We start from the raw sequence: 26,737 nt of genomic DNA, 5'->3' as shown, positions 1-26,737 counted from the left end.
ATGCAATAATTTCAGTTTGTGAATAAGTCTGGGGTGATATGATAGTACTTGGAGAAAAGGTAGTCAGCCAAGGCCCCTTTGAGGAGTGACATGTGAGTTTAGATTGAAAAATTTCAAGCAGGCAGTCTTCCACAGAGCAACTGGAAGAAAACTTAAGGCAGAAGGAAGAGCCAGTGCGAAGTCCTGAGGCTGGAAAGGAGGCTGTCCTAGAAAGACCACGTGGTTGAGCCTTGAGGTGGGGAGTCAGGCAGGGTGCCATGATACTGGGCTTTGCACATCATGGAGAGGAGATGAGCTCATTTAAAACGCAATGAGACATTCACTGAAGGAGTGTTCACTAAACACGGAGTGGCATGACAAGATTTACAGTTTTTGTATGGCGAAGGGATGTAGAGAGTCAAAGAGAGAAAGAGACAGGTGGCAGCAGTAGTTTGGGCAGGAGCTGAAGTGGGCTGCACTATGGGGGTGGTGGTAGAGGTGGAGAGAAGTGGAAGAATTTGAGGCCTATCTTGGAGACCAAAGACTGGGATTTCTGATGGATGGATGTGGAGTAGGAGAAAGTAAAGAATCCAGAGTGATTCTTCTGGGGGAGTGGAGGTGGATGGGTGTGAATGGAGAGATTCAGGTGTACGAGCAGGTGTGGGCACCAACCCAGCTCAGCTCTGGGGGAGGTTGGTGTTACATAAATCACAACTCCTTGGCTTTTTGCTTTGACTCTTTCATCAGTATTTTCAAGGCTAGTGGGAAAAGCTGCCAGTTGATCTCTTCCCAGAGGGGCTGGCTCAGAGCCAGAGACTTCTTGTATGTTTGGCTCATACAGAGAAAGGCAGGGCCGGGAGGGTGCTCCTCTCCCTCAGCTGGTTCACAGGACATCTTGCACCTTTGCAGGGGTGAGCAGGAAGAATTGGACAGAAAGTGACTAGAGGTCCTAGGGCCTTTGGGCACCGCTGCAGGCCCACCCTCTCCCAGGGTGAGCAGGGTTAAGATGATGAGGGTGGTGGTGGTAAGAGATGGTGTACATAGCAACCACTTATGTGGTTGTTAATGATGTGCCAAGCACTGTTAGGCCCCTTACATTTATTACTTTATACTACCTGGTAAGGGCATAAGGCAACTGAGCCTTAGAGGGGTGAAGTAACTTTCCCAACACCACAGATCTAAAAGGCAATGGAAGCAGGCAATAAGCTCAAGCAGTCTTGTTCCAATTTCTATGCAGTTAAACTCTAGACTACCCTGCCTTCTTCTGGTGTCATTATAATAACTTTGGGTGATAGGTGCCTTCTAGACGTAACTGCACTGGTACTGTGACCTGTTCACACAGACTGCACATGGCCAGGTCACCCACCCTACCTGTCCCTTCTGTTTCTGTCCCTTCTCTGAGGCTACCCCAAACATGAATGTATGAAATAAGACAGTTGTTCTGCCAGGAAAAACAGAAAAAAAGAGCAGGTTTGCTGTGGCTCTAGTGGTCACATTTTATACCTCGTTGGAAAAGCCATCCAAAGCCACCTTTGCATGTGAAGGAAGGGAACAGAATAATAACTCAATGGTAGCAGACAATAATGTTTGCTGGTATGGAGTATCAGCCAAACCAAATGTCTCACCACTCCTGGGAGGTGTGCAAGCAAGTTGTCCTTGTTGGAGAGACACTATCTGACCTCGTTTGGCATCAGATGCTACTTTTCAGATGTTCCCTGCCCAACCCTCATCTACTTTTCATCATCCCTGTCATCATCACATGCATAGTGTTGGTGGTTAAATTGGACATTTCTACAGCACCAGAGATTTGAGTGAACTGGAGAACACTAGAAAATTATATTATTTAAATGCTTTTGGCAGTAGTTTTAAAGTGTGGCTTCAGATTTATTATGAAAATCTTCATGGCTTTTGCAAAAGTTCCTCATTTGCCAATGACTTTCATTTTCTCAGACACAAATATTGATTCAAAACCCAGATCAAACCACCAGTCTGTATTTCTGACTTGGATCCTGGTCTTATAGTGAACAATGATGAAGTAGCTCCTTTGGGGGAATAAGGCCCTTACCATTTCAGATAAATGAATACTTGGAGCTTTTATGACAACATATGAGTTTTAATCCCTTAAGACATATCACTATGCTATCATTAATGTACCATGTCTTTTCAAGTTCTTGTTCAGAGCACGATGGGACATCAACACATAGAAATAAAATAATGTGTAGCAGTGTTACAAGCTATTGGCCATATAAGAAATGCAAATCCTAGCATGTAGAAGCCTATTCAGCAATGGAGACTGCTTTAGCAAAGCAGTCTTCCTCAGCTATGGACTCTCTCTTGTCCTTGTAGGAATAATTCACCACTTGAAAGAGTGAAATTTTCATCCTGAGGATAAATATTCAATTAGAGTCACCCTTTGCAAGGGGATGTGTAAATATGTAAACTGGCTGAGACACAGGGCTTAACTGTACTGTACTATGTCTGAGGATGGCTTGGGGTAGGATTGTATGTTCAGTTGTATGTTCAATTTAACAAATATTTATTGAGTTCTGTTTCTATTATCTATCGTCTGTAATAAACCACCCCAAAACTTAGTAGCTTAAAACAATTTTATTAGCTCTCAAAATTCTTGGGATTGATGAGCATTGTTAGGTGGTTCTGATTTGGGGTCCTTCAAAGAGCTGTTATCAATGATGTAACAGTCATTGCTGGTGCCTGGGCTGGTTGGGAATCTCTTTTTCCACATGGCTGGCTTGGACTTCCTCAGCTTGGTGGCTGCCAAGTAGTTGCACTTTTTACATGGTGACTGGCTTCACCTAGAGAGACCAGGTAGCTTCCCCATCCGAGAGACCCATTTGGAAGCTGTAAGGCTTCTTATGACTTAGATTTAAAAGTCACCCAAACATTATTTTGCCAAAATCCATTATTTAAAGGAATTACAGGCCATCCTGTAATCAAGGGGATAGCAAAATAGATTCCATCTCTTAATGGGAGAAAATAGCTTGTGTTTATAGGGAGGAAAGAACAGACTTGGAGACAAACCACCACAAGGTTCAACTATACACTGGATAGATACTGAGGTGATAATGGTGAATTAATATGGTTTTTCCCCTAAAGACACAGTAGTGATCCCAGGCACAGAAAGGGATGGGTTAATAGAAATGGAGTTCACGGTAGAGACAGAAGGGACAGTGAAGATGTTTTTATCTCTTCCAATACTCCTCTAAGAAAAAAATGGGCTAGAGGAGTGGTTATCTTGATAGTTGGATCAATAGAAAGAATTTCTTGAACAGATCAAGGATCTACAAAATATCTATTTCATTTTAGCTCCACAGGGGGAAGGGAGCAGGGATTGGTGGGTAAAACAGTTGTCCTGTATGTGTCACCTACTGAAGAAACTCTCTTGTAAATGAATAATCTCATGACCTGAACAAAAAAATCAATGTGAAATCATTCTGTGCGATAACTTCTCTATTTTTTCCTTCAGATGATTAGGACAATGAAACCATAAGCCTTTGAACTGCAGATGTGGACCTCAAGGATGGTTAAAAATTGTTATCTTTGTTGAAGATACCATGAGGCCTGAGAAGTTTGATGATATTTTTCGCCCTATGTAGTAGTTTCTCAGCTTTCAGACTGTCCAGTGGCTTTCCCTGACCACCCATTTAGAGAAGTGAGGTTGCATTCCCACTTTCAATTCACAATGACTCTGTCCCATCATGATGTTCATTTTTTCCATCACTGTACTAAACCACTACCTGAATTTATCACGTTTGTTCACACTTATGGTCTGTTTCCCTCCTCTGGAACATGAGCTCCAGGGACTATGGCTATATTATTCATTTCCTGGAACAGAAGAGCTGCTTGTATTACTTTCCTAATACTGGGGTAACCAGTTACTACAAATTTAGTGGCTTAATACAATACAGATTTATTATCTTGTATTTCTGCGAGTCAGAAACCAACAGAAGTTTCATTGGGCTAAAATCTGGGTGTTGGCAAGGCTGTACACCTTTCTAGAGGCTCTGGAGAGGATCTGCTTTCTTGCTTTTTCCAGCTTCTAGAGGCTGCCCACATTCCTTGGCTCATGGCACCTCCATCTTCAAGACAAGCAAAGGCCAGCCCAGTCTCTCTGGTTCTAACTCTCCTGCCTCCCTCTTCCCCATTTAAGGACCCTCGTGATTATATTGGGGCCACCTAGATAATCCAAGATAATCTCATTTTAATGTCAGATGACTATCTCATCTGCAAACCTTATCCCCCCTTGCCAAATCTTATGGGTAGAATAATTTCCCCTCAAAACATATTCAAGTCCTAACCCCTAGCCCCATGAAATAGGGTCTTTGAAGATGTTATTGGTTAAAATGAAGCCAAAATGGATTAGGGTGGCTACTAATCCAGTATGACTACTGTCCATATAAGAAGAAGAAACCTGAACAGAGAGACACTGGGAAGTAAACCTTGTATATCCGGAGGCAGGAATTCAAGTTATGTTGCCACAAATCAAGGAACACCAAGGATTACCAGCAACTGCTAGAAGCTAGTGAGAGTCAAGGAAGGCATCTCCTCTACAAACCTCAGGGCAGATGGCCCTGCTGGCACCTTGATCACAAACTTCTAGCCTCCATAACTGTGAGTCTAATTTCTCTTGTTTTAAGCCACCCAGCTTGTGGTAATATGCTGTGGCAACCCTAGGAGACTAAGGCACCAAGTAACATAATATATTTACAGGCTTCAGGGTTAAGAAATGGACATCGTTGGGGTGGGCTATTATTCCATCACACTTCTCAATACATATTTGTGAAACAAAAGAAAAAAGCTTCTTTAAAGTCTGGAAAGAAGCACCTTATTGACCAGTGAAACTGGTTTGCTTAGGCTATTATCACATCTCTCTGGGGAGTAAAGAAAATGAAAGTGTAAATTCCCTAGGAAGAGTCTAGGATGGCCCTGAATCATCCAACTCAGTGGAACTCAGCTTGGTCACTACTCTGAAATCAGAGGGCACAGCCCAGGCCTGGATGTGGTTTCCATAATGTCCATTGATAGCTGACACATTCAGGGAAAGGAAGCTTAGTCCTGGGATTAGGTAAGACTCTATCTTGGTATGCCCCAAGTATACTGTATTAGAACTGGTCTATCCAGAATTCGTGCTTTCCAATCTCCTGGGAAATATACCAGGATGAGGTTGAGAATGCAAGATGAAGGCACTACGAGGTTGCCCCCCTGAAAGGGCTTGTTATCTTCTGGAGGCTTTTTGGGTTTGTGCAGCTGGTGAAGTTGCACAGAGCAGTGGTTGAGGGCCTGGATCTGGAATTGGACTGTACCTATTTCCACCACTTACTAGCTGCGAGAACTGGGGTAAGTTTATTTAACTTCATTGCCTCAGTTCCCTGATCTGTGAAATGAAGATGTTCACAGCATGTACCTATAGGGTTGGCATGGGCTATTAATATATATGCAGAACACTTAGAATCATACCTGGTACATGGTAAATGTTTGCAAACATGATTGTTGGGGGGGAGCATCAACAAGGTACATTAAACTCTACTTCACTGACAATGAAATAGATGTTTGGGGACAGGTGAATTATGAGCAATTTTATTCTTTCAAAGAATTTCCTTTAAGTTTTGTTGTTATAATGATTTTAACAGTTAAAGAACTATTCCATTCTATGGAATGATATGTTAATATTTTTGTTTGTTTGTTGTTAATTTTTTTAAATTAATAAATAAAGAAAAAAAAAAGAATAAATGGAGGGCAGGCCATGGTGGCTCAGCAGGCAAGAATGCTCGCTTGCCATGCCAGAGGACCCGGGTTCGATTCCCGGTGCCTGCCCATGTTAAAAAAAAAAAAAAGGAAAATAAGCTAGAAATCAATAAAAAAACCAAACAAAAAACTATCCATTCTAATGCGATGTGGAGAAACAAAGATAATAATACCACGATGTCTTCTTGTTTTTATAGATACTCTAACGCACCCTGGGGTTACACAAGTCTGCAGAATATCTGAATCCAGAGCTCAGTAAGGTACTCAAAAAGGGGTTCACATAATAATTTCATCCAAGCAAGGCCTGTTTTCTCTACCCTCTTTTTCCATTCCCCTTCCCACTGTCTTCCTGGACTTGAGCCCACTTTTTAAAGTTAAAAATTTTTATTTCTACTGATATAAAAATACATTTGATGCATCTGACATTGCATCTTAGGAGTTACATTAAAAGGTATATTCTGAAGGGAGTTAGGGGAATAAGCATGAATATACTGGGCATCTAAGGGAAGGAAATAGGTATAAAAATGGAAATCAGGCAAGTAAAGAATTTTACTAATTGGTTGGTCTGGGGCTGGCCTTGTTAAACAGCAAAAGCAAACCAAGATAAAGTGGCCTAAGAAACTGCTGAAGAATTCCATGAATCACAAGCAGTAGATGGTAGGAATGGCCTTTGTTCCTATGAAGACCTGGATTCACATCCTGGCTCTGCAGGTTACTTGACCCCTCAGAACTGCGGTTTCCCTATCAGTAAAGTGGGGTCAATGATCCCAGCATCCCAGGGTTGTGGTAAGGACTAAATGAATTCAGGTAGGAAATGCCTGGCCAGCAGCCAATATTCAGTTGAGCAAGAGAGACTTACCAGGAATTTCCGCTTCTGCTTCCAGTGGCTGCCTTGGGCATTGGTGGCCACGTGGGCTTCGGTGACGGTTTTGATGAGCTCCCACTCTTCATCTGTGGGCTCTGGTTTGTGCCCGATGGATTTCTGCAGCTCTTCCCGCCGTCTCTTCTCTCGGTTCTCCTCTATTAGCTTCCGCTTTGCGAGACGCTTGCTATCATCCAGCACCACTGGGAGGAGGAGAAAGATGAGGCAAAACACACAAATACTCCCAAGACACATGGCAGATGCATGTCTTGGAGCCTCAGGGTTGGGGACCACTGAGGGGTGTGGAATCACACTGGGGCATTGTCTCCCATTGCAGCTACTGCCCAACATGGAGCCTGGGTGCTAAATTCCCAAAGCCTAGCCTTACTTTCCAAAAAAAGCCCTGAGGGAACTCGGACACTGGGCACTCCAATTCCACAGAAGGTGGCTCTGAACAAGAGTGAAGCAGAGAGAAGTAAAACCCAACACCAGCCATGACATCACCAATGAATCTGTCTAGTCAGTCATCTGAAGCCATTCCCAGGGGTTCTGCTCCTTCTCTCTTCCCCCTAAATGGCTCTTAGTAAGGAGAATTTCAGGTTAAAGAAAAGTTCTGGAGTGGTACATGGAAGCATGAAGGGCCCCAACTCTTCATGGTTCCCTTAAGGGTTAATATGAATGTGACTGGGTCCCTTTTGGGCCTTACAGGTACTTACTTTCATTATTCTCTCCCTGGTCAACTCTTAATTGATGGTTAAAGAACCTAAGCTTTGGAATCCAGGATATCATTTTGACACTATCAATTTCTAGCTGTGTGACCTCTGACAGGTTATTTAGATGCCCAAAGCTTTCATTTCTTCATATATAAAATGGGATCAATAATACCCCCACTTTATTGGGTATTCAATGCAATAATGCATATGGCGCATCTGGTGCACCACATGTGCTCAGTGACCACAGCCGTAACTTTTTATCATTTATGCAAAAAGGAGGTAAGAAGGGCAGGAAACACTTCTATGGTTAATATCTACAATAAACCATTTCACCAGACTTTTAGTAACTATCAGCAGAATGGAAAGACTCATGTTTTACACCAAGAGTCACAGTACTTTAGAACTGGAAGGGACTTTAGATATTATCTAGTCCAAATCTCTTCCTTCACAGGGGAAGATGTTGGTCCAGAGAGGCTGTGGCTTGCCCAAGGCCACACAGAAAGTTCATGGCAGAGTCAATGCATGATCCAGGACTCCTGACCCAGTCCTACAAAAACCATGTGGAGTCACTGTCCTAGAACCATTTCCTGACAAAGTAGTAACTAGTAGGAAGAGAAAAAAGTAGACAAAGCAGGAGGAAGAGAAGCAAGGTGCCCAGCTAATCTGCAAAGAGAATAAAACCAGATCATCGAGATTTCATTGAATAACCAAAGTCATGTGAATGCTTATAAATGTGGAAAGTGTGAATCCATTCTGTTAAGTCATTTTGATTTTCTTATTAAAGGGAGCAGAGGAAGGGGTATAACAATACTCAGAGCTCCCATTTTTTGGTGATCCCAGCATATTAGGTTTTTCACTGGCCTAAAAACCGCCCTGTGTGGTAGGTGATAATTTCACAGAAGATGAACCTGAGGCTTCATTCAGATGTTCATACAGGTAGTAAGTAGGCAGATCTCAGACTTGAACTGAGATTTCTCAGGTTACAACATTTGAGCTCTTAAAATGCCCCCCAAGCAAGTAAGATGTGTGTGTTTCCTCAGAGACTAGAATTTTAAAATCTCATGGACATGCAGATCTTTAACTTCTCAATAAAATGATGAAAATGAATATTGAATAACAGTTCATTATAGAGACATTTGGTTCGAAGTCAATAATTTTCACATATCCTTATCAGGAATATTGCCTGATATTGCCTGATCCAGGGATAAAAGTCTTTACAAGATAAAGACATACAACATATTCAGCCAGAGGTAGGGATTAACCCAATGTTTCCAGACTAACACCCTAACATAACCCCTTCCCTTTTTAGAGATTTCCTGGGTGAACCAGGAAATTCCATAGATTTCTTGTTCTAAGAGAATCCCATTTATCGCATAAATGTAAGCCCATGATTATTTTCTTTCTTCAGAAAATATCATTTCATTTTCTCTCCTCTCCTTCCTTCCTTCGTTCCTTCTCCCTCTCTGCTTCCATTCTCTTTCTTTTCTTTCTTGCCCTTTCTTCTTTTTGTTTTTAACTAAAAGTTGTAATCCCTCATTGATATTCTAAAAATTTATGTCAGGAGAAATCATTAACATTGATGTCTGGCAAAAGTGAGGCCACACATCCTGAATATCATGATTATTATTTTTTATTCTTAGATTAATTGAAGTGACTGGTATAAATCTCCTTTCACAAGGTGAGGAGAAGAGACAGTAAGGTTCATCTCACTACCATATGCTTCGGCACTTTGAAGACTGGGTGGCAACTACTTCTGTTTGGAATGCCTTCATGGCTAAAAATACAACAAACAGCCAACTGCAGGATGACTCACGCAGTCGTATTCAACTTCACATTCTTCAGAAATTTCCGAACACAATGTTTTCTGCCAGTGTGCTCTATCTCAAAAATGTCCATAAAATAAATTCCTGTTTCTCGTTTGGAAAATTAAGACCAGTCCATGAGGCTCTCACCACATGAACAGCTGTGGGTAAAAATTATACCTTATCAAGGTGAATGGACAGACCTCTCATTTGTAGTCTCTGCTGCAAACGGAGTGTTGCTAACCATCAGTCCTGCAAACATGATAGGGGATAATTTAACTGCGTTCCCTCATCCATCATCTGGGTACTTTGAGAGTTAGGACTTGACAAGGGTGGGAAAATAAAGGAGTTCTGTAGGATGGAAACCATCTAGCAAGGCCTCTAGGCTCCCTTTTAGGGCATGCCTGGGTGCAGGGAGTGAGGGATCTGTGGGAAAGCAGGTCACCTCCCCTCTCCCCTCATGTGCTCCTGCTTTCTTTTCTGCCCAGTTGATTTCCTTGAACCAAACCCTTCCCCAATCTCCTTGAATAAGAAGCAAATGAAGATCTACTTACAATCTGTTGCCATGCCAACATAGATGCATTTTTTAAAGCGACATTCCTGACATTGATTTCGCGTGACTTTGTCTATGACACATTTTCCTTCATATTTACAGGAATAGGATGGATGGAGATTTTTCTGAATGGTTCTTCTAAAGAAACCCTACATGAAAAAGAAAGACCCAGGACAATAGTTTCTGATGTTCTTGAAATGAATGACTCCAGAATTTTGTATCCACATAACTATGAGTGAAATTACTTTGGACTTTACCTGTACATGACCCTCTAGCTCTACCTATTAAATTACAGGGCAATTGGCCCAAAGGGAATCTAAAGAATTCAAAATCTGAGCTGAAGGGGATGTCGTAGGTTTATAGATGTACTATCTTTTGGCATTTATTCAAAGAAAAGAGGCTAATGTGAGAAGCTAGTGCTTACTTTTTTTTTCTTAAACATTAAATAATATAAATAAAGTATAGTATTTTATTTCATAGGGTCCTGTAATTGCATTAAGTTAAGCTATGAAGAAGCTTGCTACTTTATACTGGGAATAAAAGAGCTTGGCAATCATGATATTTTATTAATTAATAATTTAATGACTTACTAATTAAATGGATGCAGTAACTGTCTTATTTAGTTCAATTCTTATTTTTGACTTGAGATGGACATGGCAGCTCAGAAAGCCCTTCAAACAATAGTACGTGGGGATTAGAAAGTTTCAGGTCCTTTATCAAATTTTCTCCACCACTGATTGCATTTGGGTTTGGTTTTTCTAAATTTTTTTTTCTCCAGTATCTGTAGACATACATTCTGCAAGCTCATCTTAAGTCACTTTTAGGCAAATGTGGGTTACACGGTACAGGCTACTCTGGCCAGTGCCACTGTAAAGGTCTCTGAGGACACTATTGAGTTCCAGGTTTGGGAAGCTTATATACATTTATCAACGGTGTGTGATTCTAGAATCTTTCTGGATATGGTCCTCAAGTCTTGGCAACTATTCTTCTGTATTGTAGGAATTAATAATGGCAGCTAGCCCTTATTGCGAGGGGCATCTTGCAAAGTGCTGTAGATGCATTCCATATTCTTCTGTCTTAAGGTAGGTACTCTTAATATTTCCATGGTATGAATTTAAAAACTAAGCTGTAGGTTAAATCATTTGCCCAAAATCACATGGCACGTTCATGCTGGAACTCAGCCTGAAACCTAGCAATCAAACTCCATATCTCTTATTAACTTGACTAATTAAATACTATAAACTTATGCCAATTTTACTGTATTATTTAAATGTTTAAGATGAACAGACTATAAATAGTACCTTCCTTCCTACCTCTCAAAAAAACTTTTGTTCTGTTTGTTTCAGCAGAACAGCAAAACAAACCAAGATTTGAAGAATGTTCTTTATTAAAACTTAAAAGGGGTTTCTAACTTTGTCAGAGAAATGGTGGGACTGAAATACGAACTGACCTAGTTAAGCTGAAACTTTAATGATCTTGTTTAATTTTCCTTGCCCTTGAGCATGTATGTACATACCTACACTTGCATATTCCTCACTCAGACACACTCAGGAGCTCTTCTTTATAATTAAAAGATCAAAGGTAGGATTCTATCTGGGCAAAGCAAAAGAAAATGGAAAAATGCCAGCAATTATGGAGGTCAATAGACTTGATTTTGGGGCATATCTGCAAATTTCTTATTGTTTCCATTGTTTAAGTTGTACAGAAAAACTGTCATATTATATTTGGGTTTTGCTTACTTAAAAATTTGAGTTCATTAATTTGAGTGGTGTTGATATAATAAATCACATATGGTAAAGATGTTTGAGATATCAGCAGTATTTCCCTGGGTATTCTATGTGCCAAATCCTGCCAAAGCATAAATGTAAGGGCATGCCTTAAGAGTGAAGAACCTGCTTCCCTGTGAACCTCCCTTTTTACCACCACTACCCTCTGTCTAATCCACCTCTCAAAGGTTTTGCTTGCCTGGAGGGTCAAAGAAACCCAGAGATTCCTGGCAAGGTGTATGTCACAGATGAAGAGATGGGGGGCAGGTAGCATTCCTCCTTCTGGAGGAGGCAAAACTTTCCTAGAGGTGGAAATTCTGAAGTCCAAGGATATCCAATGAGAATGCTGACAGCTGCTATAAAGATAGGAAAGGTTACTCCACCTGAAGTTGGCTGGACCCTTTCCTCACTCATGCTCTCATACTGACACTTCCAGAGGTGGGTAGCATACTGGAGCATCAGACAAAATGAAAAAGAGAATGAGGTGTGGCATACCAGACAAAAGTGTAACACCCATTTGTCCAAAAGACTACTCAGTGTACTTTTTTTTTTTTTTTCATGGACAGGAACCGGGAATTGAAGCCAGGTCTCTGGGATGGCAGGTGAGAACTCTGCCTGCTGAGCCACCGTGGCCCACCCTTTGTGTACTTTTTAATAGAAAGAATTAAGTAATTTACACTTTGTATATTTCCAAAAAAAGAGTTGAGGTGGCTAGCGCTGCCACCCATAGTGCCCTCTGCTCTGAGACCTAGTTCTCATGACTCTTTCTGGGGGCTTCATGGACAAAATCCATTTTAAGATTTTAGTCTCCTTTAACCCACAATGAAAGCATATTTTACACATGATCCGGTATAACTTCATTTGAGTATATAAATATGCTAGGTCTGCTGTTTATAAAGAGTGACAAAATTTAACTCCTAGAAAGTGAATGTTAATAGAAGACATTTAAAGTAGTCAACCTATAAAAAGGAAATCCTTTAAGAGGTGAATTCATAGACTCTAGTAGCTGACAGAAGAAAAGTCTCAAGAATGAATATGGACATATTTTATTTTACTGATGGTTTTTTGATGACCAGAGGTCTTGCCTTTATAAATCAACACTAGACACGCTGCACTGCGTTCTGAGAACTGGATCGATTTCTTAGTGGTTTTAGAAGATGCACTAGTCAGTGGGATGAGGAAATAGTTACATATTTGGGCATTTGTTTAAAAACTTTGCGTGTCCCTTAAAAAGGTAGTTTGTCGGAGGATGGGATCAGCATTCTTTCCTCAAAACATGCATGAAAACTGGACATATCACCACAGAGAAAACATCTCCAAAAGATTTTCACAGTCTTTAGGGCAAAAATGGTCAAACAAGATTCCTTCCATATACATTACAAGTATGGGGTGGAAATATGTTTAAATTCAGGTTTGAATAAACAATACATGAAGTGTAACTTTTCGCATCTTTGGCTGCTGTTTAAAAACTGCGTTCATTTGAAAAAATCTTTTGTATTTTCCTAATATTCTTTATCATTATCATATCATTAAGTGAGGCAGCATAACCCACCCTAGGAAAGCTCCTTTCTGATTTTATGATAAAGGCAACTGGTTCAGAAACAGGATCTGGTTTGAGAAGAAAGCACAGAAGCTGAGAAATCTAGCTTTTGCCACCTGATTTCTTTTAAGAAAACCACAGCTGCCATCTGGCCCCAAAATCCTGTGTGATCTTGTGACTACAGAAGATAGGCTTGTGGGTTTCTTGATTATTATGGAGACATATGTGACACAGGAACATGGGTAAGAGGCTTGAGTCTCCCCTTGATTAAGTCCTCTGTAGCATATTCAGTCTTTAGTGTCACTTTGGGGAGTTGAGTATGAAATGGAATTTTCATTAGCGTGCCTCCAGAACTCAAAATTTGCCATCAGAAACTGATTAATAAAGAATCTCAGTGCTGAATAATCAGGTAGGTTGAGGCTTATGAATTGGGGCTAATTTAGAAAAAAACCAATTTGTATTACTGAGTTTTTGGAGTGAGAGACTCTATCTATAGAAATGCAATTTTATTACTTTCAAATCAAGCCAATAAAAATGTCTTGATTCAAGAGAGGTTCTGTATCTCTTCATTAACAAATAGCCAGGACTTATTTGTAACTAACTCCATTAAACCCCTCAAATGATTTTTTTTCATAGATGTAATGGTAACCTTGAGCCCTGTCTTTGAAAAAGCGTTATCGATTCCATATCAATGGGTTTGGATGAATGAAAACACACTGCATCTATATTCCAAATAACTGCTTGCAGATATAAGGCTGTGAGGAGCTTAAACATGGTCTCTTTTAATGGATTACCATCGCAACATTTCTAGCAGGCATTTGCTAAATGTTCCCTAATTTCACACATAAAAAGTAGGGAATAGGCATCAAAAACCTGTCACTAGGGAAATGGGGTACACCTTGATTTGAAATGGAGCAAACATGATAATTTTTGGTGTTTGGGATCAAGGGTAGGAGGAAAGGGGGACTGTTTTGTAAATTTTAAAATGATTTTTGCTTTTGCGTTTGGGGTTTAAATCTCGTGAATAATTTAGTTAAAAATATCACAGAAAAAAAAGGAAAAGTCCTTTCTGGACTTTAAATATTTTCTCGTTTTATATTAGCTGGATGCAGTATTGGGTTAAACTTATTTACCTTTATAGTAGAATTTTTTTCTAGGCTAGGCTGTTGGATCAAAAATTATTTTGCCAGAAAGCTCGTCTTGTTCATTTCCATGATGAAGATGGTAAGTAAGCAAATTTAGGCTCACATTTGGGAAACAAACTGACTGTTGATCACTTATGTGCTCTTGTCAAGTGTGCTGAAGATGGGTCTGTAGAGCACACAATTAGCTGATGGATGACCAGAATTTACTTACGGACTGCAGGCTGTGCAAAAAGCCAATTTGGATAATTTCAGAGCCTAAGTGAGCCTAAGTAGCCTCAAAGATATTCCCTAATGGAACCCTTAAAAGTAACCATATTCACTCAGATTAACAGTGCAAAAAAAAAGCCTGCAGCAGAACAAGCTCTGCCTCCTTAAACGCTGTAGATAAAACAGGAGGAGAAACAGTTATTTCTTAGGATGATAACATGCAATAAAATATCTATGTGTCTAAACACAGAGTAAGAATTCTATTAATTTTCTACGTTTTATTGTTTTCTCTCTCTTTTAAAAACAATTGTAGAGGCAAAGAAACCAGACACTGATCACATTCTTGGAAAACCTCGTTTAGTTATTTCTGATTCAGAAAAAAAAATTCATTTCAGTTAAAAATGAAGAGGGTAATCAGACACCAGGATAATTGTGGCCCCAAATATTGGGATTTGATCAGAATTTGAACGTAAAGGTTACATTGTATTCCTACTGTGCCCTGGGATGGGAATGAGTTGAGGGCAGTGGGAGCCCCAGGGCATTTACCTTGCAGCCTTCACAGGTGATGCAGCGGTAGTGATACCCTGTGGCTTTGTCACCACACACGACACATAGCTCGTCCTTGTCTAAGTAACTGGGTATGTACCCTGTGAAGGAGGAAAAAGAGATTTGTGAAAAAAAAAAAACAATAGCATGCTAAAGTCTAGGACACACTATAGCTAAGGTGGAGAGGCCAGAAATTGGTTCTATTTTATTTTATTTATTTATTTTTTGGGGGTGCATGGGTCCGGGATTGAACCTGGGTCTCCCGCATGGCAGGTCAGCTTTCCAACGCTGAACCACCTGTGCACTCCACAAGATTCCTGATAATACAATCTCTTTCATAGGGCTTATTTCACAACTTGTTTTTAGAAGACTTGTTTAACTTTGGAATCAAGACACTATTCAGAAAATTCGGAGAACTTTAGAAAGATCCTGGGAGATCTCAAGTACTTTTTTTTTGTTTATTTTATACTTTTATTTTATGACGCACTTTATTTGTCAAGTTAAAAGCTTACCCAGCTGTTTTTAAAATGGCAATTTCCAAGTTATTGGTGCATCAATTCTTTTTTTTTTTTTAAGCATAACAGCATACAAACATGAACATTATTAACATATGAGCATTCCATTCTTGGTACATAATCAATGACTCACAATATCATCACATAGTTGAATATTCATCACCATGATCATTTCTTAAAACATGTGCATCACTCCAGAAAAAGAAATAAAAAGAAAAAACTCATACATACTATAACCCCTACCCCTCCCTCTCGTTGACCACTAGCATTTCCACCTACTCAATATATTTTAGTCTTTGTTTCTCCTATTTTTTTCTATACCCCTTACCACTCCCTTTCTTTGATCATTAGTGTTTCTTTTTTTAAAATTTATTTATTAATTAAAAAGTAAGAAACAAAATAAAACATACATAATCAGTAATTCACAATATCATCACCCAGTTGCATATTCATCATTTCTTAGAACATTTGCATTAATTCAGAAAAAGAAACAAAAAGACAATAGAAAAAGAAATGAAACGAACACAGGAAAGAAAGAAAAAAAAAGATTATACCTATCATACCCCTTACCCCTTGCCTTCATTGATCACTAGCATTTCAAACTAAATTTATTTTAACATTTCTTCCCCCTATTATTTATTTTTATTCCATATATTCTACTCGTCTGTTGACAAGGTAGATAAAAGGAGCATCAGACACAAAGTTTTCACAATCACACAGTCACATTGTTACAGCTGTATCATTATTCAATCATCCTCAAGAAACATGGCTATTGGAACACAGCTCTACATTTTCAGGCAGTTCCCTCCAGCCTCTCCATTACATCTTGAATAACAAGATAATATCTACTTGATGTATAAGAATAACCTCCAGGATAACCTCTTGACTCTGTTTGGAATCTCTCAGCCATTGACACTTTGTCTCATTTCCCTCTTCCCTCTTTTGGTCAAGAAGGTTTTCTCAATCCCTTGATGCTAAATCTCAGCTCATTCTGGGTTTTTCTCAATCCCTTGATGCTGAGTCTCCACTCATTCCAAGATCTCTGTTCCATGTTGCCAGGAAGGTCCACACCCCTGGGAGTCATGTCCCACATAGAGAGGGGTAGGATGGTGAAACTGCTTGTTGTGTTGGCTGGAGAGAGGGGCCACATCTGAGCAACAAAAGAGGCTCTCTTGGGGGTAACTCTTAGGCCTAATTTTAAGTAGGCTTGACCTATCCTTTGTGGGGTTAAGTTTCATATGAACAAACCCCAAGACTGGGGGCTCTACCTATAGCTTTGGTTGTCCACACTGTTTGTGAGAATATCAAGAATTCAACTTGGGGAAGTTGAATTTCTCTCCGTTCTCACCACTCCCTGAAGGGGGCTTTGCAGATACTTTTCCTATCACTGATTGAATCACTCTTGGATTCATCGAGGCATCACTCTGGACAAACCAACAAAACCTCATGTCCTACCTGAGATCCCAAGTACTTATGGTGTTCAATCAAACTATCTACATAAGTTATATTAGGAAATGCACTAGTCAAAATATTAATTTTGTAACAGATAAACATTTTTTGCTTTAGTCTCACACAGAAGGTGACATTTTAAAATATTAATTACCATCTATTTTCAGCACCCTGCAATAATGACATTCCTTTGTTCCTCCTCATGCAAAAACATTTTTAAAATTGTACCTTGTACATTTCACCATTATACACTCTAGGCATTCCTAGATTATACCATCTCAATCTTTAACATCTATCTTTCTTTCTGATTTCAATATGTCCCCAGCCCTCCTCCCTCTATCATTCTCACACGCAGCTTCATTCAGTGTTTTAACATAATTATATTACAGTTAGGTAGTATTGTGCTGTCCATTTCTGAGTTTTTGTATCCAGTCCTGTTGCACAGTCTGTATCCCTTCAGCTCCAATTACCCAATATCTTACCCTATTTCTATCTCTTGATGGTCTCTGTTATGAACAAAATATTCCAAGTTTATTCACTAATGTCAGTTCATATCAATGAGACCATACAGTATTTGTCCTTTAGTTTTTGGCTAGTCTCACTCAGCATAATGTTCTCGAGGTCCATCCATGTTGTTATATACTTCATAAGTTTATTCTGTCTTAAAGCTGCATAATATTCCATCATATGTATATACCATAGTTTGTTTAGCCACTCGTCTGTTGATGGACATTTTGGCTGTTTCCATCTCCTTGCAATTGTAAATAATGCTGCTATAAACATTGGTGTGCAAATGTTCATTTGTGTCTTTGCCCTTATGTCCTCTGAGTAGATACCTAGCAATGGTATTCCTGGGTCATACAACAATTCTATATTCAGCTTTTTGAGGAACTGCCAAACTGCCTTCCATAGTGGTTGCACCATTTGACATTCCCACCAACAGTGAATAACTGTGCCTCTTTCTCCACATCCTCTCCAGCACTTGTCATTTTCTGTTTTGTTGATAATGGCCATTCTGGTGGGTGTGAGATGATATCTGATTGTGGTTTTGATTTGCAATTCTCTAATGGCCAGGGATGTTGAGCATCTCTTCATGTGCCTTTTGGCCATTTGTATTTCCTCTTCTGAGAAGTGTCTGTTCAAATCTTTTTCCCATTTTGTAATTGGATTGGCTGTCTTTTTGTTGTTGAGTTGAACAATCTCTTTATAAGTTCTGGATACTAGACCTTTATCTGATATGTCATTTCCAAATATTGTCTCCCATTGTGTAGGCTGTCTTTCTACTTTCTTGATGAAGTTCTTTGATGCACAAAAGTGTTTAATTTTGAAGAGCTCCCATTTCTTTCTTTTTTTCTTCAGTGCTCTTGCTGTAGGTGTAAGGTCTATAAAACCGCCTCCAGTTATAAGATTTATAAGATATTTCCCTACATTTTCCTCTAACTGTTTTATGGTCTTAGACCTGATGTTTAGATCTTTGATCCATTTTGAGTTAACTTTTGTATAGGGTGTGAGATACGCATCCTCTTTCATTCTTTTGCATATGGATATCCAGTTCTCTAGGCACCATTTATTGAAGAGACTGTTCTGTCCCAGGTGAGTTGGCTTGACTGCCTTATCAAAGATCAAATGTCCACAGACAAGCGGGTCTATATCTGAGCACTCTATTCGATTCCATTGGTCAATATATCTATCTTTATGCCAATACCATGCTGTTTTGACCACTGCAGCTTCATAATATGCCTTATAGTCAGGCAGCGTAAGATCTCCAGCTTCGTTTTTTTTCCTCAAGATACTTTTAGCAATTTGGGGCACCCTGCCCTTCCAGATAAATTTGCTTATTGTTTTTTCTGTTTCTGAAAAGTAAGTTGTTGGGATTTTGATTGATATTGCATTGATCTGTAAATCAATTTAGGTAGAATTGACATCTTGACTATATTTAGTCTTCCAATCCATCAACACGGTATGCCCTTCCATCTATTTAGGTCTTCTGTGATTTCTTTTAACAGTTTCTTGTAGTTTTCTTTGTATAGGTCTTTTGTCTCTTTAGTTAAATTTATTCCTAAGTATTTTATTCTTTTAGTTGCAATTTTAAATGGAATTTGTTTCTTGATTTCCCCCTCAGATTGTTCATTACTAGTGTATAGAAACACTACAGATTTTTGAATGTTGCTCTTGTACCCTGCCACTTTGCTGTACTCATTTATTAGCTCTAGTGGTTTTGCTGTGGATTTTTCAGGGTTTTCGACATATAGTATCATATCATCTGCAAACAGTGATAGTTTTACTTCCTCCTTTCCAATTTTGATGCCTTGTATTTCTTTTTCTTGTCTAATTGCTCTGGCTAGAACTTCCAACACAATGTTGAATAACAGTGGTGATAGTGAACATCCTTGTCTTGTTCTTGATCTTAGGGGGAAAGTTTTCAGTTTTTCCCCATTGAGGATGATACTAGCTGTGGGTTTTTCATATATTCCCTTTATCATTTTAAGGAAATTCCCTTGTATTCCTATCCTTTGAAGTGTTTTCAACAGGAAAGGATGTTGAATTTTGTCAAATGCCTTCTCTGCATCAATTGAGATGATCATGTGATTTTTCTGCTTTGATTTGTTGATATGGTGTATTACATTAATTGATTTTCTTATGTTGAACCATCCTTGCATACCTGGGATGAATCCTACTTGGTCATGATGTATAATTCTTTTAATGTGTTGCTGGATTCGATTTGCTAGAATTTTGTTGAGGATTTTTGCATCTATATTCATTAGAGAGATTGGTCTGTAGTTTTCTTTTTTTGTAATATCTTTGCCTGGTTTTGGTATGAGGGTGATGTTGGCTTCATAAAATGAATTAGGTAGCTTTCCCTCCACTTTGATTTTTTTGAAGAGTTTGAGGAGAGTTGGTACTAATTCTTTCTGGAATGTTTGGTAGAATTCACATGTGAAGCCGTCTGGTCCTGGAGTTTTCTTTTTGGGTAGCTTTCTGATGACTGATTCAATTTCTTTACTTGTGATTGGTTTGTTGAGGTCATCTATTTCTTCTTGAGTCAAAGTTGGTTGTTCATGCCTTTCTAGGAAGTTGTCCATTTCATCTACATTGTTGTATTTATTTGCATAAAGTTGTTCATAGTATCCTGTTATTACCTCCTTTATTTCTGTGGGGTCAGTGGTTATGTCTCTTGTTCCATTTCTGATCTTATTTATTTGCATCCTCGCTCTTCTTCTTTTTGTCAATCTTGCTAAGGGCCCATCAATCTTATTGATTTTCTCATAGAACCAACTTCTGGTTTTATTGATTTTCTCAATTGTTTTCATGTTCTCAATTTCATTTATTTCTGCTCTAATCTTTGTTATTTCTTTCCTTTTGCTTGCTTTGGGGTTAGTTTGCTGTTCTTTCTCCAGTTCTTCCAAGTGGACAGTTAATTCCCGTATTTTTGCCATTTCTTCTTTTTTGATATAGGCATTTAGGGCAATAAATTTCCCTCTTAGCACTGCCTTTGATGCATCCCATAAGTTTTGATATGTTGTGTTTTCATTTTCATTTCCCTCGAGATATTTACTGATTTCTCTTGTAATTTCTTCCTTGACCCACTGGTTGTTTAAGAGTGTGTTGTTGAGCCTCCACATACTTGTGGATTTTCTGGCGCTCTGCCTATTATTGATTTCCAACTTCATTCCCCTATGATCCGAGAAAGTGTTGTGTATGATTTCAATCTTTTTAAATTTGTTGAGACTTGCTTTGTGACCCAGCATATGGTCTATATTTGAGAATGATCCATGAGTACTTGAGAAAAAGGTGTATCCTGCTGTTGTGGGGTGTAATGTCCTATAAATGTCTGTTAAGTCTAGCTCATTTATTGTAATATTCAAATTCTCTGTTTCTTTATTGATCCTCTGTCTAGATGTTCTGTCCATTGATGAGAGTGGTGAGTTGAAGTCTCCAACTATTATGGTAGATGTGTCTATTTCCCTTTTCAGTGTTTGCAGTGTTTGCCTCATGTATTTTGGGGCATTCTGGTTCAGTGCATAAATATTTATGATTGTTATGTCTTCATGTTGAATTGTTCCTTTTATTAGTACATAGTATCCTTCTTTGTCTCTTTTAACTGTTTTACATTTGAAGTCTAATTTCTTGGATATTAGTATAGCTACTCCTGCTCTTTTCTGGTTGTTATTTGCATGAAATATCTTTCCCCAACCTTTCACTTTCAACCTATGTTTATCTTTGGGTCTAAGATGTGTTTCCTGTAGACAGCATATAGAAGGATCCTGTTTTTTAATCCATTCTGCCAGTCTATGTCTTTTGATTGGGGAGTTCAATCCATTAACATTTAGTGTTATTACTGTTTGGGTAGTACTTTCCTCTACCATTTTGCCTTTTGTATTTTGTATGTCATATCTAATTTTCCTTCTTTCTACACTCTTCTCCACATCTCTCTCTTCTGTCTTTTCGTATCTGTCTCTAGTGCTCCCTTTAGTATTTCTTGCAGAGCTGGTCTCTTGGTCACAAATTCTTTCAGTGACTTTTTGTCTGAAAATGTTTTAATTTCTCCCTCATTTTTGAAGGACAATTTTGCTGGGTATAGAATTCTTGGTTGGCAGTTTTTCTCTTTTAGGAATTTAAATATATCATCCCACTGTCTTCTCGCCTCCATGGTTTCTGCTGAGAAATCTACACATAGTCTTATTGGGTTTCCCTTGTATGTGATGGATTGCTTTTCTTCTTGCTGCTTTCAAGATCCTCTCTTTCTCTTTGACCTCTGACATTCTGACTAGTAAGTGTCTTGGAGAACATCTATTTGGATCTATTCTCTTTGGGGTACGCTGCACTTCTTGGATCTGTAATTTTAGGTCTTTTATAAGAGTTGGGAAATTTTCAGTGGTAATATCTTCCATTAGTTTTTCTCCTCCTTTTCCCTTCTCTTCTCCTTCTGGGACCCCCACAACATGTATATTTGTGCGCTTCATATTATCATTCAATTCCCTGAGCCCCTGCTCATATTTTTCCATTTTTTCCCTATAGTTTCTGTATCTTGTCGGATTTCAGATGTTCCATCCTCCAGTTCACTAATCCTAACCTCTGTCTCTTGAAATCTACCATTGTAGGTTTCCATTATTTTTTTTCATCTCTTCTACTGTATCTTTCATCCCCATAAGTTCCGTGATTTGTTTTTTCAGACTTTCTATTTCTTCTTTTTGTTCATTCCTTGCCTTCTTCATATCCTCCCTCAATTCATTGATTTGGTTTTTGATGAGCTTTTCCATGTCTATTCGTATATTCTGAATTAGTTGTTTCAGCTCTTTTATCTCATTTGAACTATTGGTTTGTTCCTTTGACTGGGCCATATCTTCAACTTTCCTGGTGTGATCTGTTATTTTCTGCTGGCATCTAGACATTTAATTACCTTAATTAGTTCATTCTGGTGATTATTTTCACTTCTCTTACCTAGGGTTTTCTTACTAGATGAATTTGTTGTCTATCTGTTCTTTGACCTTCAGTTCAGCTTTTTCTGGACCTCTAGCTTAGGTTTTGTTTAACAGGGGAGAATTTTTCAGTTCTTGTTTTCTTGTTTCTTGCCCTGCTTGTATGGTGCCTTTTCCCTCCCCACCCTTAGGAGGGTCTACGTAGGTATTATAGACTCCAGCCGGGTTTTCCCAGACTAAACTGGCCTCCTGTCAGGGGCAAGGAGTCACCTGCTTCAGTTTTCCCTGAGGGTGAGACCCAGTAAGTTAAAAGACTTTCCTGTGAAGTCTCTGGGCTCTGTTTTTCTTACCCTGCCCAGTATGTGGCATGTCTGCCTGTGGGTTGCACCAGCAAAAGACGTTGTGGCACTTTTAACTTTGGAAGACTTTCCCTGCTGGGGGCATGGTGGAGATGGAGGAGAGGTTGTAGGCTGGTTTTAATGGCTTCAAATTGCCAAGCCCTGGAGTCTGAATTCCTTGAGAGAGGGATTCCATCTGAGTTGGGCTTCACCCCTCTCCTGGGGAAGGCACAGGTGGGAGACAGCTCTGAAAGCAGCCTGTTTCTGCCTATGCCTGGGGCAGTTGCAGCCTGAGAAGTCCCGCCACTGAATCCAGAGGCTGCCAAGTCTCCGTAGAGACACAGCCACTAAAGCCTCCGTTTCCTCCCCTTTCCTCTTTTTCTGTAAGCCCAAAGAGCGACCTCTGTGTTGACCAGGTTTAGAGTCTCTTTCCTTTCCCTCTGGGAAGCCGCCTGTGGGGGAGGGGCGGCGGGTGCTGGCCCCTGCGGCTTGAGGAACTCACAGTTTTGGGGGCACTTGCAGCCAGTCCAGCTGGTCCCGACTGGGGTATGCTGTGTGTCTGGTCACTGATGTGGCTCTGGGAGCTGTTCTGTACTGTTTCTGGTTATTTAGTAGTTGTTCTGGAGGACGAACTAAAATGCGCACATTGCTAAGCTGCCAACTTGGCCAATCTCAAGTACTTTTGAGTGAAGGAAACAGGCTCTGCCTTCCTCAAAGTCACACTAGAAGTTCATTGCAGAGGCGAAAACCCAGGTTTCCTAACTTCTAGTCAGCCAGTATAAGTTATATGTGTCTTTCTCTAAAAACAGAATTGACTTTAAGTAGGATGAACAGGGCCATCTAAGAAAAGGCAAGTAAACTTGTAGAAATTATGAAACAAAACAACATTGGGTAATGTGAAATAATAGAGTTCTATTTATTGAGAAAACAAAATCTAAACATAACAACTCTATTAGTTTACTAGTGACTTCCTTGACCCAGAAGGTGAAAGTTTAAAACCCAGAACAGAATCAGCCTACTTTCCACCTTCACTTGATGGTGTCCACACACAAAAGACTGATTCAGAAGGGCAAATCCAGTTTCGCAGTTCTCAACAGTTTCCTATATAGGCACATAGCTTTGGATAAGACCAAAAATCAAAAGGAGGCATGATTTGTTGGATGTGAAGAAGGGAGAGGGTGCAATCATTGCTTCTTTTTCCTGACCATGGTCCCTTATGAAGTTCAGTGACTCAGTATTGACTATTATTGGCTTCAGTGAAATTAGCCAGGTTGAAATGAGAGATGATGTAACTGTATGCTTTACCATGACATTTTCACAGGTTTTTAATTTAAACTTGTTCACTGAGGGTTTATTTTTTAGAACAAAGCCATAAGGAATACAAAAGAAAATGAATTATTTTCACAATTTCTTAGAAATTACTTTGCTTAGACTTTATTTTAGGAAAATGTTCCTTCTTGGGTGGGAGATAAATGAATTCAAAGTAAGATTTGGTAATGAACAGGGTTATCTTTTTAAATATCACAGCTTTTCTTAGTTTACTTTTGCATCATGCAACTCATGATTCATCTGTTGAGTTCATTTCAAGGTTTCAAAACATTTGAAAAAAAAAGAATTTGGGGAGGGAGCTGAGCAAGAGAAAAAGGAAACTGGAATGGTTTGTGTGTTGATTCAATCATTCATTTAGTCATCACTTTAGCAAACATTTATTTCACAGCTACTATGTACCTAGCACTGTGCTAGCTGCTGAGGACATAAAAATGAATAAGGCACAGTTCCTTCCTTTGAGACGCATATGTGTAAGCAACTGAGTTCTCTTTCTCAGCCCTGGTCATTCCCCAATGAAAGAAATAGGGAAAATGAAGGAGAGAACACGAAAAGATGCTCAACAACATTAGTTATTAGGGAAATGCAAATCAAAACCACAATGGGATACCACTTCACGCTCACTTGGATGGTTGTAATAAAAAAACAGCACTAGACAATGATAAATGATGGTTAGAATGTGGAGAAATTCACCCTCGTACATTGCTAGACGGAATTCTTCAGCTGTTTTGGAAAACAATTTGGCAGTTCCTCAAACAGTTAAGCACAGAGTTACTATATGACCCAGCAATATCACTCCTGGGAATATACCCAAGAGAACTGAAAATACATGTCCACTCAAAAACTTGTATATGAGTGTTCATAGCAGCATTATTCATAACAGCCAAAAACGAAACAAACCAAATGCCCATCAGCTGAAGAATGGATGACAAAATATAGTGTAACCATACAATGGAACTTTACTGATTCATAAAAAGGAATGAAGTAGTGATATACACTAAAACAGGAATGAATACTGAAAAATATAGGCTAAATGAAAGAAGCCAGATGCAAAAGACCAAATATCATGTGTTTCCATCTCTAGGAAAAGTCGGTAAGAGGAAAATTCATGCAGACAGAAAGTAAATTAGTGGTTGCCTAGGGCCTAGGGGGAAGAGGGGATGGAGAATGAGTGCTCAAGGGTATGGCTTTCTTTTTGGGGATGATAAAAAGTTCTGCAATTAGATAGTGGTAATGATTGTACAACCTTGAATATTCTAAAAATCATGGATTTTGTACACTTTAAGTGGGTGAATTTTATGATATGTGAATTATATCTCTATTAAGCTGTTACTAAAAAAAAAAGAAACCAAGGAAAGAAAACAGGACATTTATATGGATCAATGTGTCAAGGATTTAAAGATATCTAAACTGTAATTCTGGGACGAGGTTTCAGTCTAGTTGGGGAAAAGAGACAATAACAGATAATTTGCATATAATGTGGTAAGCATTAGGGTAGGGCTATGTCCAGGATCCCCCATGGATGTCACTGGGGAAACACTGAGAAGTCTTCCTGTCCCCCACTCCCACCCCAAGTCTGGGTCAGGTGCTTCCATTGCTCCTTCTGTTTCCCCCTAGCAGTCCTTTATTATCTGCACTGCAACTACCTGTGAACTTTTTCCTTCCTTAGACCATAATCACAGGTTCATAGGTTCAGCTACAGGGCAAGGATTGTTATCATTCATCCTGAAACTCCAGTGTCTAGCACCCGCTTCCTTGGAAGGATGGCATTATAGTTTTTCAAAATTGCTGATATTCAACTTGTGAACATAATTAACAATACTGAATTATATGTTTGAATGTGGTTAAAAGGGGAAATTTTAGGTTGTATAGATGTTACTAAAGTAAAAAATTTAAAACAGCTGCTACTGGCCAATTGAGAAGAAGATAAGGGAGATGGGTTATATGTGGAATCTACAGGTGGGCAGGCTTGAAGGCTGGAAGTGTGCCTTTGAAGGCTAAAGACGTTGACAAGGGTTTCTGCAAGAGGTGGTAATGTAGATACAGGTGCCAAAACTTCTGGCCTAATGAAACTGCATTAGGAAGTATGCACTTTGGCACAGAAATCAAGATCCCCTATTCTTGAGGAAATCCATCGGATTCAAGCTCATCCAAGACCTACTGATCTGGAGATGCATGTTCACTAATTAAGTAGATTTGGTTCCATTTTCTTTGGCTCTATTCTCATCACTAGATTTAATACAATGCTGGGCACAGGACTAAGGAGAGCTCAAGGGCAATACCATTTTCACAAATACAGGAGTGAATAATTTCCATGTACAGGCAAGACTGATTAAGACACTATTATCAAAAGCAGATATTTGAGGTCTGCGTTTTACACAACTCGCTCAACTTTCTACTTTGAGTTTTGTAAACTACTGTCCATTACACTCAAAATAGCCTTTGTTTGTTTATATGGTCATGGAGAAATCCCATAGTTGTATACCATCGTCTTCTAGGTAACTCATGGTCCTATGATTCAAAAATTTTTTGTGGGTGTGTATGGGCTGGGATTGAACCCAGGTCTCCTGCGTGGCAGGAGAGCATTCTACCACCGAACTATCCATGCACCATCTCCCTGCTTATGGTTCAAATTTAATAAGGAATAATAACAAAATCTATAGGAAAACTCGGGAATAAATTCATTCCAAACACAGTTTTGGGGGGTCCATCCATAATAAAATACAAAATTAAAAATTCCCACTGGATCTGTATCCAGAGAACTAACTAGTGACCTAGGATGCATAATTGGGTTGGGGTAGGGAGATGGCCAA

At 39.2% G+C, this 26,737-nt stretch overlaps 1 protein-coding gene across 22 annotated transcripts in view; it reads right to left on the bottom strand.

Moving 5' to 3' along the window:
- THRB (thyroid hormone receptor beta) overlaps positions 1-26,737 on the bottom strand; it is a 439,676-nt gene that overhangs the window by 26,360 nt on the left and 386,579 nt on the right. For all 22 annotated transcript variants that reach the window (XM_077129992.1, XM_077129987.1, XM_077129986.1 and 19 more), the window contains 3 exons: positions 14,877-14,977; positions 9,674-9,821; positions 6,602-6,807 (listed from right to left, as the gene is read on the bottom strand). In XM_077129992.1, the coding sequence (XP_076986107.1) occupies positions 6,602-6,807; positions 9,674-9,821; positions 14,877-14,977 (455 nt within the window). The remainder of the gene's footprint in view (positions 1-6,601; positions 6,808-9,673; positions 9,822-14,876; positions 14,978-26,737) is intronic.

The sequence above is a fragment of the Tamandua tetradactyla genome, chromosome 15 (assembly GCF_023851605.1).
Source record: "Tamandua tetradactyla isolate mTamTet1 chromosome 15, mTamTet1.pri, whole genome shotgun sequence".
Classification (NCBI taxonomy): domain Eukaryota; kingdom Metazoa; phylum Chordata; class Mammalia; order Pilosa; family Myrmecophagidae; genus Tamandua; species Tamandua tetradactyla.
The sequence above is the reverse complement of the archived record's forward strand: the minus strand, read 5'-3'. Positions and strand labels throughout refer to the sequence as shown.